We start from the raw sequence: 15655 nt of genomic DNA, 5'->3' as shown, positions 1-15655 counted from the left end.
CCCATACACCCCGCTATTTAGAGCAATTAGAAGGAGGGCACGCCATGCGGACTGTGGAACTCATGGTCTTAAGCAATGGACGTTGAACTCCTGGGCAACAGGCGAGGGAGGGAGAAGTGAGGGTGAGACACCCAGTCACACAGGACAGTGAGTCACCCATACCGATCACCCTGAGACAAAGACATGGGTCATCAAAGTCAAATTGACGAAGAGATAGGACGGAAATTCGATAGAGGAATAAAATATTGGGCATATGCTCTATTGTACAAACTTTTTTTTTTTGAGACGTCTATTGTACAAACTTGCCGCAAGGGACAGACGAAGTACCATCGTCGAGAACATGAGGGAACTGAAGGCTTTTCAACTGGACAAAATTGGGCCAAGGATTTATCAGGCCTAATGGGCTGAAGTGCTAGTAATTTGGGAGAGGGGGGAGGGGGGCTGGAAATTGGGGGCAATTTTTCATCGTCCGGGATGGTCCGGGCCAGGTTAATGCCAGCACATCTCCCCAACTATCCTATATATGAGTTTATATGCAGTAACACCAAATCTAGTCTCTTGTGCTGGCGTGCGTGGTGCATGCCAGCGCATATTATTAATAACCATACTAATTGGATGCTCTGTTTCTTCACCTGGGATGGTCCAGGCCTGGTTAGTGCCAGCGCATTTCCCCAACTTTCCTATATGCGGGTTTATATGTGCAATAACGTCAAATCATAATCTCTTGTGCTGGCGTGTATGGTGCATGCCAGCTCATATAATTAAACATACTACTATATGTTTTTACATGAGTTGAAAAACTAAACCATAGTTATAAACATTACCAACACACCTAGCCAACCATCTTGTTTACTCCTTCATCCTTAACGCATCTTTTCTGGAAACTATACACTTTGTACTATTATGTGTTTTTACATGAGCACAAAATACTAAACCATAGGCATAAACACTACCGACCCACCTAGCCAACCATCATATTTACGTGTTTTAATGCAGGAACACCTTTTTTAGCCTCATTTCACAAATAAACAAATCACAACAGTAATACACATGCATATAGCCCTATAAACAGCATGGGTTGTACTTTTGAAACAAAGCAAAATTTTATAAGTGGTTCTTTGTGTGTCTCAATACCCTGGACAGAAAACGGTAGCCGCACGCAAAGGTTAGATGCTTGGATGGGGGAGGGGCTGAGTTGTGCGCTCCCCACCGCCCACGGTCGTTATCACATGATGATGCCCTCCGTCGAACCGAAGACCGTGATGGTGCAACGTCACCAGCCAAGCACAAAATAAAGCAAAACAAATTGGTCACTGTTCATCATCTGTCGCTGTCCGCGGCAGTACTCCTGGGGACGGGGCGACACCGATGCCAGCCAGGACATTGATTACTGACTGAAAAATAAGCGGTGAGAAGAGCGGGAAAAAAAGTAAAATATTCGCCTCGGTGTCATCAAAGGCACCTCGAATTATTAATACCATATATACGGTCACAATCCTTTAAATACAACCTGCCATTCCTGGCCCTCACCTCTTTCCTACCCCCCCCCCCCCCCCCCCCTTCCTTCCTTCCAGAGTCTACTCCTCCCCCCAGATCACCAAACCCGCCCCGAAATCGAACCCAGATTTGCGCCGAGGGAGCGCGTCGACGTCGCGCCCATGGCCGCCGCCGCCGCCGCCGCGTTCTCCATCAGGTTCGTGTGGAGGCGCTGCGCCGTCTCGTCGGTATTATGTCGGTCGTGTTTGCGTTTATTTTTTCCTGATCTCCGGCTGTGATCTGTCCGAAGGGAGTACGCGGCGAGCATGAGGTGCAAGACATCGGCGGAGGGGCGGCGCCTCTTGGGCGTCGAGGATCTCCCGCCTCTCAGGGCGCCGAGGTGCCGGTGGTGGGCGGACGAGCTCGCCTCCACCGTGGCTGCTGCAGCTGCGGCGGCGTCCCCGAGGAGAGCGCCAGGGAAGGCGAAACCGCCGAAGAAGAGGTCCATCTCTGACCTCTTCGCCGCGGCGCCCCCCTTGGCTGTGCCCCCCGCCGGTGATACGGGATGCAAAGAGCAAGCGGAGGTGGACGGCGACGAGGCGCTGTGCGCGATCGCGAGGCGGGCCAAGGAGGAGAAGAAACGAAAGAGAAAGCTGCAGGAGGAGGAGGAGGGGCAGAAGGAGGAGACGGCGGCAGTGGCTGCCGCGCCGGAGAGCAGCGGAGGCCGAGAGCCCGAGGGGAATTTCGCTGCCACAAAGGTGCGTGGTCCAGCCCAACCCAAGTCTTCCGTGTGTGCCAATGAAATGATATCACGTCTGCTATTATTTCCACGTATTTTTACTTTTTACTACTCCTAAGAGTTGATGGAATGGTTGGTTCAGGTCTTGATTGACTTGCTAGACACAGTAGGAGGATGGTTAGATGCTTGCTAGCACGATATAATTAGGATTTGGTTGTCTTATTGCCATGTTATCAGTAGTATTAGCAACTAATGTGATTGCTATTTGTGGATACATATTGTTGGGGCAATTTAGTTGTGGTTCTATATGGACCGACGCATCGCCTCGCAGGATATTTTATGTATGGATTGTGGATAGATGTGCCGATCCCGGCACCTAATTTGAGCCAGGCCTACTCCTAGCTAGTTCGTCTAGAAGATTGTGTGGTAATTGCTGGCAGGTGCACGGCGATTTTCTGGCCAAACCTTCATGGGGATTGGGTAGTAACAATAGAACGATCACTGTGTTTTCTTTCTTGGTACATTTGCTACTTCTTTACCATCTGCATGCGGAAATATTGTTATTTCATGCTTAATTTGTGGACTTTGATCGATCAGTGCAAGTCAGGGAAAAAAGGGAATGGGACATTCGTGTGAGAATTTGGGCAGATCTTGGGGGAACTTGGTGAGGTTGATGGCTGCTCATGCAGTGAATTAGGACCAATATAATCAATAAGAATCCGGTAGATTATATGATGACCACCAGTAATCAAACCACTAGTGGTAGTATACTGCAGCATACGTACCTTATCTTACAGCACATGCATGGTGTGTCGTTTTGCCTTTTCTGACACCATGCACGGTGAGTTGTGAGAGGTGCCTACTTAGTGTCCCTCATGCAGATTTCAGTCGGGCCCGGAGACCCATACACAGAGACTTTATAATCGGACGAGGACGTGGAGCCGGCATTTATTTCATTGATATCTTCTGCATTTCTCTTGGATATAAGGGGGTTTCATCATTAACTACATAGATAATCCCTCTGTTTTTATTTATTCCGCATATTAATTTTGGTCAAAGTTAAACTTTGTAAACTTTGACAAAGTTTATAGACAAGAATATTAACATATACAACAATAAATCAATACCATTAGATTCATTATTGAATGCACTTCCACATCATATAGATTCGCTATTGTAAATGTTCATATTTTTTTCTATAAATCTAATATGCAGAGTAAATAAAAACGGAGGGAGTACTTTTATTCACCTCTATCGACCTATCTTATTGTTCAATTATTCGTGATGTATGTATGCTCATCATAGCTATTCGTAATACAACCGTAAAGCATGCATGCAAGCAGCGTTTCGAAGAGGGTGGTGGTTCCCAATATGCATGTCGCAGTCAGTCTATCACCGTATGTTTGACATGTTCCATAATCTGTTGTTTGTACTGTATTAGGGACTATTCCATTAATTAACTAGTAAACTGGACTAATAGAAAGTAGAAATTTAGTAGGATACTCTTTTGGAAGAATCTACTACTACTGACCTAACCCTAATTACTGAAAAGTGGATAAAAAAAGTAGATAAAAGTAAACAACAATATTCTTATCTGCCTTATTGAGATTTGAGAGGGCTCGGCCCCTTTATAAAGTAGACAAGACTTGACGAACAAGCCAGTAAATCTATTCGTGTTACAATACAATCTCTAAAGTCTCTTCTCTAGCAAAGATGCTTAATCAACTAGGACTTTAATTAAAGGATAAGACCATGTTTGATGGGCTGGTCCACATAACATCTCTCCCTTCCATGGAAAACAACTTGTCTGCAAGCCGTAGGTTGTCAATTTCCTCCCAGGGGACGTTGGGTGTTACCAGATGTGAGCTATCTTGGTCGTAGTCATCAGCCTTGATGAAGAAGAGCCGCGAGCATTGGTGAGACCCCTAGCATAACTCTTGTCGAAGTTGATGGAAAGGCCCTGACAGCTAGAACGAGGCGCTAAACCTGTTGTGGTGGGATTGGCTTTGGAGTGGTCTATGATTAGAATATGTGCTAGTGGCACTACAGGGGAAAGTATTGTAGCTGCATTGACCGCAGGAAGATCAACGGTGCACAAGGGCCCTGTAGGACTAGAAGGCTGGTGTGGTGATGTTGTTGGAGGAAAATGCATCTACTCATACGCCTTGGGGAAGGAGAGGGCGGTGTGGAGGTCAGCTGGCCGTTGAAGCTCGACCTCAATGCGAAGACCATCAGGCAACCATCATGTGTACATAAACCGTTGTTTGGACGATGTCAATGGCTCACTGTTGCTGCACTTGAGCGCTAGAAACCTGATAGTATAGTCGGCGACCGAGGAATTAGTGAACGACAGACGTGCCAACTCATCCAAGGGATTGGCATGGAGTGACGTCCCAAACTGAACGTGGCTCGTGGCAAGCTTCCTTGAACTGCTCCCATGTTGACATTGCTGAAATCACACTTGAGTAGTAAGTACCAGAATTGAGCGTCATTTGTGTGGTGGTCATCTGCGGTCCAGAGCAGACCTTGTCAGCCTCATCCATACGCTATCAACGAAAAAACTGCTCACACCTATTGAGCCGGCCAAGAGGATCGATTGAACCATGGTTCATTGGGAAGTTGTGGTTGTGGAAGTTCATCTGAGGTGATTGTTAGGTAAGGGCCGAAGGAAGGTATTGGGTGGGGTGTATCCATGGGTTGTGGACGGAGGGAGCGCCGATAATGGCGTGTGAAATCGGTTGGTATGTGGAGGCATGAAGGCATTAGGGCATCTCCAGCCGCGCCCCCAGAAAGGATGGCGTGTGAAATCGGTTGGCATGTGGAGGCATGAAGGCATTAGGGCATCTCCAGCCGCGCCCCAGGAAGGCCTCCCCAGGCGTTTTTTTTTGCGCCGGCGCCGAAAAATCGGCCCAGTCGTGCCCCCAGGAGCCCGATTTTTGCCGGCCTGGGCCGAAAACAGCGCCGCCGGATCCAGGCCGAACCCGGCGCGCTGCGGGGCGCCCGGGGGCGCCGGGGCGAACTGTTTTGGCGCGAAACAGCCGCGGACCCGCCGCGTCAGGAACACGGCTCTCTTCTCACCCCTTCGTCGTCCTGCCTCGTTTCCCGCGGCGAATCAATGCCAAAGCTATCGCGCTGCCGCGCCGGTCAGCCTGCGCCATTGATGCCTCACGGGCGGCGCAGTGAAGACCGGATGACGCGCGTCCCTCGCTCTCCCTAGCCCGCCACGCGTACACACGGCGGCTCGCGCACGGGCAACGCCTCGGCCTATATAAGACGCGCCCAGCGCACTCGGCGACTCGCACTCTCTCGCCGTCGTCGTTCCTCCCTCTCCTCTCTCTCGCCGTCTCCAGTTCATCACACCCATGGCCGAGCGCTTCCCAGGCGACGGCGCGGCGGCGAACGGCTTCGGCCGCCGCCATCTTCACGAGGACGAGGCTCGCCTCCTTTTCCAGGCCGAGTACCTGGTCCTGTCGGACATGCGGGTGCCTGGGGCATGGAGGATCAGCGCCGGCGGCGTGCCGGTGCCGCCGGTACCCACCGGCGCGGCGCGGCGTGCGGAGATCGCACGCATCCGCTCGTCCCTGCCGCGTGTGGCGAGGGAGGGGCCACGGTACGTCCCCGACAGCCTGCTCTAGGAGCCTTATTTCCGCCGCCGTCACGCCGAGCAGCTCGAGGCCACCAACGGCGTCGTGCCCTCCGGCAGGCTCAACGCCGCCGGCCGGCGTCGTTGGTGGGGCGTGTCCGGGCGCACGTTGGAGGCCGTCCTCGAGTACATCGAGGGCGGCAACACGCCGCGCCTCGAGTACCCCGCTCCCCCGTCCTTCTCATGCCGCCGAGGAAGCTCCTGGACCCCGAGGCGCATGGAGACCGGGGGGTCCTCCTCCTCATCCGGCGGCTCCCCCTGCCTCCACCTCCGCCCCGTCAAGCCGGAGCCCCAGGGCACGCCTGTCAGTGCGCGCACCCACAGCTCCGGCGTCCGCATCGGCGACAACGCCTCCCCTACCGGCCGCTTCGTCCTCGTCGAGCCCAAGCCGGAGCCCGGCCTCCCCGCGGAGTACGAGGAGATAGCCCGGCGTGGCTTCTCCGACGAGGACGCCCTGCGGTGGGCGCGGGACGACTACCTCCGCGACGAGATGGTCCGGCAGCGCCGGGCCCTGGAGGAGATCGCCGCCCGCAAGCGTGGGCGCGAGGACGAGCACGGCGTCATGGTCCTCGACAGCGACGACGACGACGACGACGCCCCCGGACCGTCCAACCCGCCGCGCCAACCGGGGGAGGGATGCAGCAGGGACGGCGGAGGCGTCGGCGGGGGCGACGACGACGACGACGATGACGGCGGTGACTACACGCGGTTCTACAGCCTTCTCGGCATGTAGAACCGCGTGGACGGGCGGCGAGGCGGGCGGCGAGGGAGACGGCGAGGGTAGCCCGCGGTAATTTTTCCTTTTTTTTGTAAAATATGTTTAAATTTGAACGAACTCGAACGTGTTTGCGTTGTGTTTGCGCCGAATTTGAACATTTTAAAAACCCGTGGGGGGGCGCGACTGGGGGGCATCACGCCCCCAGTGTGCAGTTTAGCGCCGGTGCGTCCCCAGGGGGCGATTTTTTGCCCCTCCTGGGGGGCCAACGGCTGGAGATGCCCTTACGGGCGGCGGCAAAAATCTGTGGTTGTTGCTGCTGATGGTATGGTGCCGTTGCTGATAGGTGGGCGGAGAAACTGGTGCGGGATTTGGGATGTAGGGTCAGGGTGCCAAGTGGCCTAGGTCAATGTTAGGGGGGTGGTTGTGGCGAGTAAGGAGATGACTAGAGGTGTTAAAAGGGTGTTGGGGGCTGATGGTGTGGTTGGCAGTAGTCTACACATGGTTGCGCTGAGGGGAAGTAAACGGTGAAGGCAGGAAAATAAGGGGGTGATGGTGGTGGGGAATCTGCCTGGTGTGTGGAGGACTGCTAATGGCGGCGCTGTGATTCCCCCGTTGGATAAGGGGATATCGAGGTGCTTTTGGCGAGGGGAAGCACCAGGGGCGTGTCGTCGCTGGGGAGAAGGGCTTGAGAACTGGAGGTGGCGTCATGGCCTCATGGGCGGCTTCTGCAGCCGTGGAATCTGGCGGTGGGGCCGTCAGCCGTTGCTCAAGTGATGCACCAGCCTGACAAGAAACGCTTGGTCCTCTGATCATTGGCGTGTGAAGACCTCCAATTGCTTCGTGATGATCTTCACATGCTCCACAGCCTTGATCTCTATTTTCTTATACCAAATTGGAAGAATCTACTACTCAGCTAACCCTAATCACTGAAAAGTAGATAAAAGTAAACGACAATATTCTTCTCTGCTTTATTGAGAGGGGTCGGTCCTTTAATATAGTAGACAAGACTCGACCAACAAGCGATAAATCTATTCAAACTCTAGTACGATCTCTAAATTGACTGAACTCTTTTGTAACAAAGATGCTTAACCAACTAGGACTCTAACTAAGGGATAATACTCCATGTTTGATGGGCTGGTCCACATAATATCTTTAGGGTACTTTGGTGGACCTAAGTTTGAAGCGTGTGTGTGAACATAGATATTTCTCTTCATGTGCAAATAGCATTTTTTATTTCCTACTTACCTTGTATAATACACAAAATCTTTAATATTGAGATCATTGTTATAAGATTGTTAATTTTAGTTTTGTTCTCAGCTTAATGATTTAGATATTTTGTTATACATATTCTTCATTGCGTGCATCTTTATTAATAGATGTTAAGTGAAAAAAGTGTATTGCGTCGAAGTCTGTTTTACCCTATGAAGATACTCTGTAAGGCTGAATTGGTCATGTATATTCATTTATAACATTAAAAAGGAAGTTTATTAGTTGATCTGTCAATTAAATGTTATTAAGTATATAAGGTAATTGTCAAAAGATTGTTTATAGTTGGTGCACTGAGGACGAGTAGACACCATATTGTGGCAACCATGTCATCCTTATTGTCAAAAAAATCAACTACAGAGCTTAATGAGTGCACAACTATATTTTTCTCGAAAAAACATGAAAACTTTTAGTCACAATCGATGCATCGATAGATAAAAAAAGTTCAAGGAATAGGTTCATTACACGAATACTCATTCTGTATGCGTCTAAACTCTGAAGGACTTCAAAATATATATTGCATTATTTTTAGTTTAAGTTGATTTTTCATTCTTAAGTTAGAGCTATAGAATGATCTAATGTAAGGACTGGCCTAGCCATATAGAAACTGTTCTATAAATTTGGGTAACAAGCTGGAGAAGAGAATAAAATAAATTGGATGCAAACATGAAGTCACTGTAAAGGAGAACTCTTTAACTAAATTCAAATTTGGATTGCAGCATAATTGTATATGTATTTTTCTTAAAATATGGATATGAATGTGACATAACCAACATTCAGTTCCTGTCTGATCCAAATATTATCTTTCTTTCTTTTATATCCTTAGGTATAAGTGGTTATTACACATATGTTTGTGAGTATACTGCACTTTTTAACTAGTATAATGTGATTTAAGCTGTATAAACTAGCATAGCTGTAAATATTTGTGCGTAATAGTGGATTATTCTACCGAGATTTTTGCATTCCACCTGGTTATTACTTTTACCTTGCCGTGTGTGTTCTGTTGTCACGTACTTGAGCATTGGATCTGAGGTAGTAGTCGTGGGTCGTAGAAGCGGTATGCATTGTTGCCGGAAGTCCTCTCGCATCCAATGAACACCATCTTGGTGCTGCGATCAGTGTGTTTTGAGAGGTGCGGCACCACCGTCTTCACATGCATCATGCAACGAAACGTCTGTAGATGTGACACATTTTGGTTTACGTCCATAGATGGCTTCATCCGGAGTCTAACTAAATTTGTATATAGCAGGAAAACTTTCTTCGGGGCGAATCATTCCACATCCAAAGTTCCAAACTCTCATTCGAAATTAATGCTAATTAGGAATAAGTAGAGATAATGCGTATCTCGATCTGCCTGGACTCCTACGGGCTGGTGGTATTGTAGCTCTCCGCATACGCCGATACCCACATGACATCTGGCATCTTGGGCACTCGAGGCGCCATGTTTAACACTAGGTGGCATCAATTGTTGCATGTTGTCCTGGATCAAGTCTGAACGCCCACTTATTTTGCGTGCCGCTTCATGTTACTGATTTTGTGCATTGTATCTACATTTAAGCAATTCTTTATACTAGATTTTGTCAAGGACAGGTCATACACACCAATGCCTCATCATTTCCATTGTGGCACCTGCGAGGTGTGCCTTAGATGTCAGTATGTGGTGAAGGTCTTGTTAGCTTGACACTTCTCCAAAAGAGCATAACCATGTTTGCATCAAGCATTCATTCCTATAGAAAGTGTTAGAGCCACTTTAGACATCCATCATCACCAATATATATGTACATAGGACTGTAACCCGGGTGTGATCTTAAAACTATTTTTCTCCTAAACATTGGTGATGATATACGAGACTGACATTAACAAATGTATCTACAGAAGAACATTTAAGATTGTGAATTTTGCAGTGGGTGTAAAGTGTAAACGCATGGTTCATCACCTATATGCATGCCTGCAACACCAATGTCATTTGTGTATAACCCACTTGTGCCGAAATTTCTATGAACACAACATAGTATATATATGCAGCAACTTTCCCGTCTAGGGTATTCTGCTTTCCTGATGATTTGTTTGAACTTGGTATACATCTGGTAGATCTGATTTGTGCTCTTCAGTTTTTCATTTATTTTTTGTACTTACAGTTATATGTATCTTATGGTTTCAAATAATGCTCCTCAATTCTGTAGGAAGTACTTCACAATCCAAACCTGTTTGATGGACTGGATACCCACTCATCACAGAAACCTGAGGCTCCACAACATCACAGAGAAGAGAGAGAAAAGATGTCTGAGAGAAGGAAGCAGTGGAAGATTAATAATATAAATAAGAAGAAGGCTGACACACAAAAGCATATCGACAACAATAAAGCCGACAAAGTGGGGAAACAGCGAGATCTGGAAAGTTTTATCCCTAAGCATGGCATTCTAAAGTGCACAAAGCACACATCAGTGAAAATGGTCAAGGAGAAACGTGGCAATTCAGAGGGCAAGGAAGTAATAGAACTGTGCCGCAAATCAGTGAAACGTGTCAAATTCTCAGAAGCAGATGCTATACTTGAGCTACCAGAACGACAAAGTCTCTGTAAGATCTTTTCAGATGCTATGGCTTCTTCATCGTCATCCTCGTCGTCATCATCATCATTCACGTCTACCGAAGGAGACAAATGCATAACTTCAGAAAGTGGTAGTTCTCATATGCCCATGGAAGCTTTCACTAAGGCAAAAGAAGCAAATAAGAATCCAGAGCATGAGGATTCTCCTGACAAATGCATAACTGCAGAAAGTGGTACTTCTCATATTCCCATGGAAGCTTTCACTAAGACGAAAGAAGCAAATAAGAATTCAGATCATGAGGATTCTCCTGAGCCTGGTAACAGGGAGATGTCCGCTTCTCTGATTGATCTGAATATGGTGCTACCGGAATCTCCTGAATTGGACCAAAGGTATGATTCATATTCAGAGGTACCAAACCTGGAGCATACACATGAGGAAACCTTAAGTTCTGATGTCCAATTGCTTGATGGGAGAGAAAACCGGATGAATTTTTCTGTTGATTCACACAGACTGGATACCGAACAATCTACTGCTGACTTGGAAAGATTAACGAATTCAAGTTCGGCAGGCACATTTTTGCATGGTGAGGTGATAAAAGTTTCTGATACAGATGCTGCTGTTCCTCCATTGAGCTTAACTGAACATGCTGAGGCTCGTCGTGGTTGCAGTAATGTTTCAGTAAAAGATACTATGACTATGAGTACGTCTCCTTGCGCATTGCCAGATCATACATTTCAGGGTTCATTTCGGCAGCACCAGAGTTGGTTTTCTACCAGCGGCAAATTCTCTTCCTGGCCATCTCATGAATCTAATGTGTCGCAAAGTAAGGAGTTAAATTTTCGTTCTAAGTTGAACGTGCCGCGTGAGAATGGACCTTCCACAGGACAGACAGTTCGTTTGATGGGTAAAGATCTTTCAGTTTGCACTACCAGAGCTGAATCATTTTCTGAGACTGCGCAGAAGCATACAGGTACTTTCACCAATGACTATCTGAACGCAAATGTGTTCTTGCCACAACAAGGACGGCCTTTTCTCTCTTTACAAGCCCAGAATTTCCCAAATGATACAGTAAATTCTACCAGTATAATTCATGCTCCAACATATAATGCAAGTGGAAGTCAGGTACGGACTACACATGGTTACAGCCACCATTTGCCGGCAGCTAATGTACTTTCTGGAGATCAGTTGCCATATGAAAACAGGTTTATTGATTTTTCGAACTCGAAGACCAATCGGCCTTTTCTATTGGGGTGCCCACCTCCTTCCAATCATGGCAGTGCAGCATTCCAACAGAATTCCCCGTCGAGCTGTTATTACTCTGATTCTATCACTAGGACAGAACCACCCACAGCACCACCTTTGCCTACAAGCAGACAGCATGGTACACCATCTTCAGGTTTCCAAGCCAATTTGCGTCAGCAACATGTTGTGCATCCAGCAAGCTCGTCAGTTTGTCATCTTAATTCTGTGGGTTTAACATTCAACCATCCAGATCCGGTAGTTCAAGTACCTTCCAACAGCATAAGAGATGCGACCCTTTTGGCCAGAAATACAGATAACAGAGTGGGGAGTGTTATTCTTGGCAATTCCAATACTTCACCTAGTGGCCGCTATGTGCAGAAGAGATCAGGCCCAGTGAAGCTTACTCCTGGGGCGAAGCATGTACTGGTGCCAAACAATAGCACAGGTGACGGCGATTCTGCACCTGTGTACTCCTGTGTTTCGTTCGCAAGTAGGAGCACAAATGCTGCAGGTCCTCAGAACAAAGGAGCATGATACCCCTTGTAGAACTTTTGCTTGGTTGCAGTTGCATGGATCTATAAAACATCGCCCTGTTTTCATTCAATTTCATTCATTTAGTTGGAACCTTTTGAAAAGTGTTTGTTACATTTTTCTGTTGTAACTGTTGTGATACATCAAATGCTTTGTTTGCTTCGTAAGTAGTTACTTCGTCAGCTGAACCTGGATCCATGGCTGGTGTAGCCTAAGACATGTACTCTGTTATATTTCTGTATTGTTACTCCTGGTCTGGAAGCTAAATAGATGTTATTGGCAGAAAATGTTACCTACATTTTATATTTGCAAGGTTCATTCTCAACATAACAGGGCCCAAGCTCATGATACTTTTTTCTTTGACTTGAAAAACCTGTCGAATCTAAGTTGTTTGTACTCCCTCCGTTCCAAAAATAAGTGTGGTTTTAGTTCAAATTTGAACTAGAAAACACGACACTAACTTTTGGAACAGTGTGAGTAAATAATAATTCTTTCTGAGAAGACAGTGTTATTTCTGCAACTGTTTGCCTTATGCTGCGAAGTGAGTGTTACCGACCCATTTTGCACTTTGTAGAACACATGCGACACCATCTCGAAACAGGCTTTCGCCCTATGTAACATCCCGAGACCGATGCTCCGGATGCCTTCCATTTATTTTAGTTGTTGTCGTGTTTTTATTATGTTTGTTGTATTATCATAATTGTTTTGCATATTTCATTTCTATATGTTTATGCCATGATCATGTTGAGTGCCTTGTCATATCTTTGCTTCTTTCACCATGCTTATTTCACTTGTTATGCCATGTGTTTGCATTGTGCCATCCTATGTTGTTGCCAAAATCATCTCATATGCATATTATATATCATTTTGCACTAGAAAAATCCCACCAAGCCATTTGTGGCATCCATTTCATCATTTGAGTAAGTTTGTGAACATGTTATATTTGCAGCATGTAGCATTTTGTCATTTTTGTGCATTTAATACCATTTATGCCATGAGGAAGTTTTGCATATGAACATGTTCTTCATTATGCCATCTTACTGCTAGAATTTATTGCATGCCATGAAGTGCCTTGTAATGAGTGCAACAAGCTTGCAAACATGCTATCATAAATCTGTTTCTGCCATGCCATGTTTATTTTGCTAAGTCTGAAACTGTCAGCATAACTTGCCATTTTGCATTGGTTGTATCATCTTATCTATGAGTTTCTGGACAAAGTTCAGTGAAGGAGTTTTGTTAAGTGCATAGTGTACTAGCATGCCATGCTCTTGATTGCCTTAATATGTTCCTGTAGCATGTAGTTTGCTAGACCTAAACATTGCATCCTGAATCTGTTTCCTGCCATGTTCTGTGTTTTCACCAAGTCTGTTAAACTGTTATCAGTTGTCACTTCGTCATGTTGTTTTGGTGATGATCCATTAAGTTTTAGAAATAGTTCAGTGATCATGTTTTGTAGTGGATGTTATGTATTTCAGTGCCATGCCATTTGTTTCCATGTTTAAGTTCTGTTGGATATTTAAGTGATGCATCCAAGTGGGCATGTTGATGTTTTGGACAGCTTTGCATTGCATTTTGTTTTGTTCATCATTTGCAATCTGTGCATCCGATTCCGGTGATCTTTATATCGTTTTGAACTAGAATCTTCCCATCTATCCAGTGGCATACTTGGTTTGCCAAGAGTTTTCCCATATCTATCATGTCAACACCTTTGTCCTTCCCGGCATCCTATCCCTCGTACCAGTAACCTTAGCTCCGTTTGTTGCATTCTTCATATGCATTCATGTTCATCGTGCATGTAGCATGTGTTCTTTTCCATGTCATGTTTATGCTTGTGTGTTTACCATGTTGTTCGCTTCTTTCCGGTTGTGCTCCTTCTCGATAGTTTCGGTTACGTTGCGATGGTGTGGATCCGTTCGACTACGTTGGTCCGTCTACTTCATGGACTCGTTCTTCTTCCTAGCCGGATTTCAGGCAAGATGACCGTCACCTTGAATCTCACTACTATATTTGCTATGCTAGTTGTCTCGATGCTATCGCTATGTCGCGCTACCTACCACTTGTTTATCGAGCCTCCCAAATTGCCATGATAGCCTCTAACCTTTTCACCCTTCCCAGCAAACTGTTGTTTGGCTATGTTACCGGTTTGCTCAGTCCCTCTTATAGCGTTGCTAGTTGCAGGTTGTCCCATGTTGGGACATGGATATCATGGGATATCACAATATCTCGTATTTAATTAATGCATCTATATACTTGGTAAAGGATGGAAGGCTCGGCCTTTTGCCTGGTGTTTTGTTCCACTCTTGCCGCCCTAGTTTCCGTCATACCGGTGTTATGTCCTTAATTTTGCGTCCCTAACATGGTGAGGGTTTATGGGGCCCTCTTGACAGTTCGCTTTGAATAAAACTCTTTCAGCAAGGCCCAACATTGGTTTTAACATTTGTCATAATAATATTGAACTAAATAATTAATTGGCATAGGAAGTCATGAACCCGAGGGTTCTTTCTACATACACGGGGGCCAGTACCGATGGTGTTGGTCCCAAACTAGAGCACTGTGTGGGGCCGCCCCTTGGCAACTTGGGGTATGTTGGCACCTGTACGCGTAGCTCATCCGTTGTGGCCTGATGCGAGACACGCGCGGCTACTATCAGGGTGTCGGCACGTCGGGAGGTCTTGCTGGACTTGTTTTACCATTGCTGAAATGTCTTGTGCACCGGGATCCCGAGTCTGATGGGAGGGTCCCGCGATGGAGGATTGTCTCCGTGGATCGTGAGCTTGTCATGGGCTAACTAGGGACACCCCTGCAGGGTTTAGACTGGCGAGAGCCGTGCCCGCGGTTATGTGGCAGATGGGAATTTGTTAATATCCGGTTGTAGAGGACTTGAAGTAAACTCAACTAAAATACACCAACCGCGTGCGTAACCGTGACTGTCTCTTTTCGGAGAAGTTCGAGAGGAGAACACGGTTGGGTTATGTTTGAACGTAAGTAGTTCAGGATCACTTATTGATCATTACTAGTTTGCGACCGTTTGCGTAGTTTCTCATCTTACTCTTGTACTCGTAAGTTAGCCACCATACATTGCTTCCGCCGCTGCAACCTCACCACTTATCCTTTCCATACCCATTAAGCTTTGCTAGTATTGATACCCATGGTAATGGGATTGCTGAGTCCTTATGGCTCACAGATTACTACAACAATAGTTGCAGGTACATGTAATGTGATGTTCATGACGTGAGATCGGTGTTTTGCTAGTTTTGGAGTTCTTCTTCTTCGTCGATCTTGGGATAGGTTCCTAGTCGGCAGCCTGGCAGGGACGGAGCCAGAATATGACGATAGGGGGGGCAGGGGCTTGAACTAGAAGAATCAATCACAGTCACAGAAGAGACAATATACGTACATCAAGCATAGTGTATATATATATAATAATAAGGTCTAAATACTCAAAATATAGTTGTGGTTCTATAATTTAGATAAAGTTTTCATAACTATTA

General features: G+C 46.5%; 1 protein-coding gene across 1 annotated transcript; it reads left to right on the top strand.

Moving 5' to 3' along the window:
- The first annotated feature begins 1518 nt into the window (after positions 1-1518).
- On the top strand, positions 1519-12451 carry LOC123060601 (uncharacterized). Its single transcript, XM_044483378.1, has 3 exons — positions 1519-1693; positions 1787-2234; positions 10026-12451. Exons 1-3 carry the CDS (start codon positions 1659-1661, stop codon positions 12165-12167), a joined length of 2625 nt encoding a protein of 874 aa, XP_044339313.1. The 5' UTR covers positions 1519-1658; the 3' UTR covers positions 12168-12451.
- Positions 12452-15655: the final 3204 nt, after the last annotated feature.

This window comes from Triticum aestivum, chromosome 3A, assembly GCF_018294505.1.
Source record: "Triticum aestivum cultivar Chinese Spring chromosome 3A, IWGSC CS RefSeq v2.1, whole genome shotgun sequence".
Lineage (NCBI taxonomy): Eukaryota > Viridiplantae > Streptophyta > Magnoliopsida > Poales > Poaceae > Triticum > Triticum aestivum.
Note: the sequence above shows the minus strand (reverse complement) of the source record. Positions and strands in the feature narration are given on the sequence as shown.

What these genes read in the sequence shown, in the direction of transcription:
- LOC123060601 (XM_044483378.1), top strand. Translation starts at nt 1,659, where the DNA reads ATGGCCGCCGCCGCCGCCGCCGCGTTCTCCATCAG. An exon ending in GCCGCCGCGTTCTCCATCAG is followed by an intron (nt 1,694 to 1,786) that starts GTTCGTGTGGAG and finishes ATCTGTCCGAAG; the next exon opens with GGAGTACGCGGCGAGCATGA. An exon ending in GGAATTTCGCTGCCACAAAG is followed by an intron (nt 2,235 to 10,025) that starts GTGCGTGGTCCA and finishes TCAATTCTGTAG; the next exon opens with GAAGTACTTCACAATCCAAA.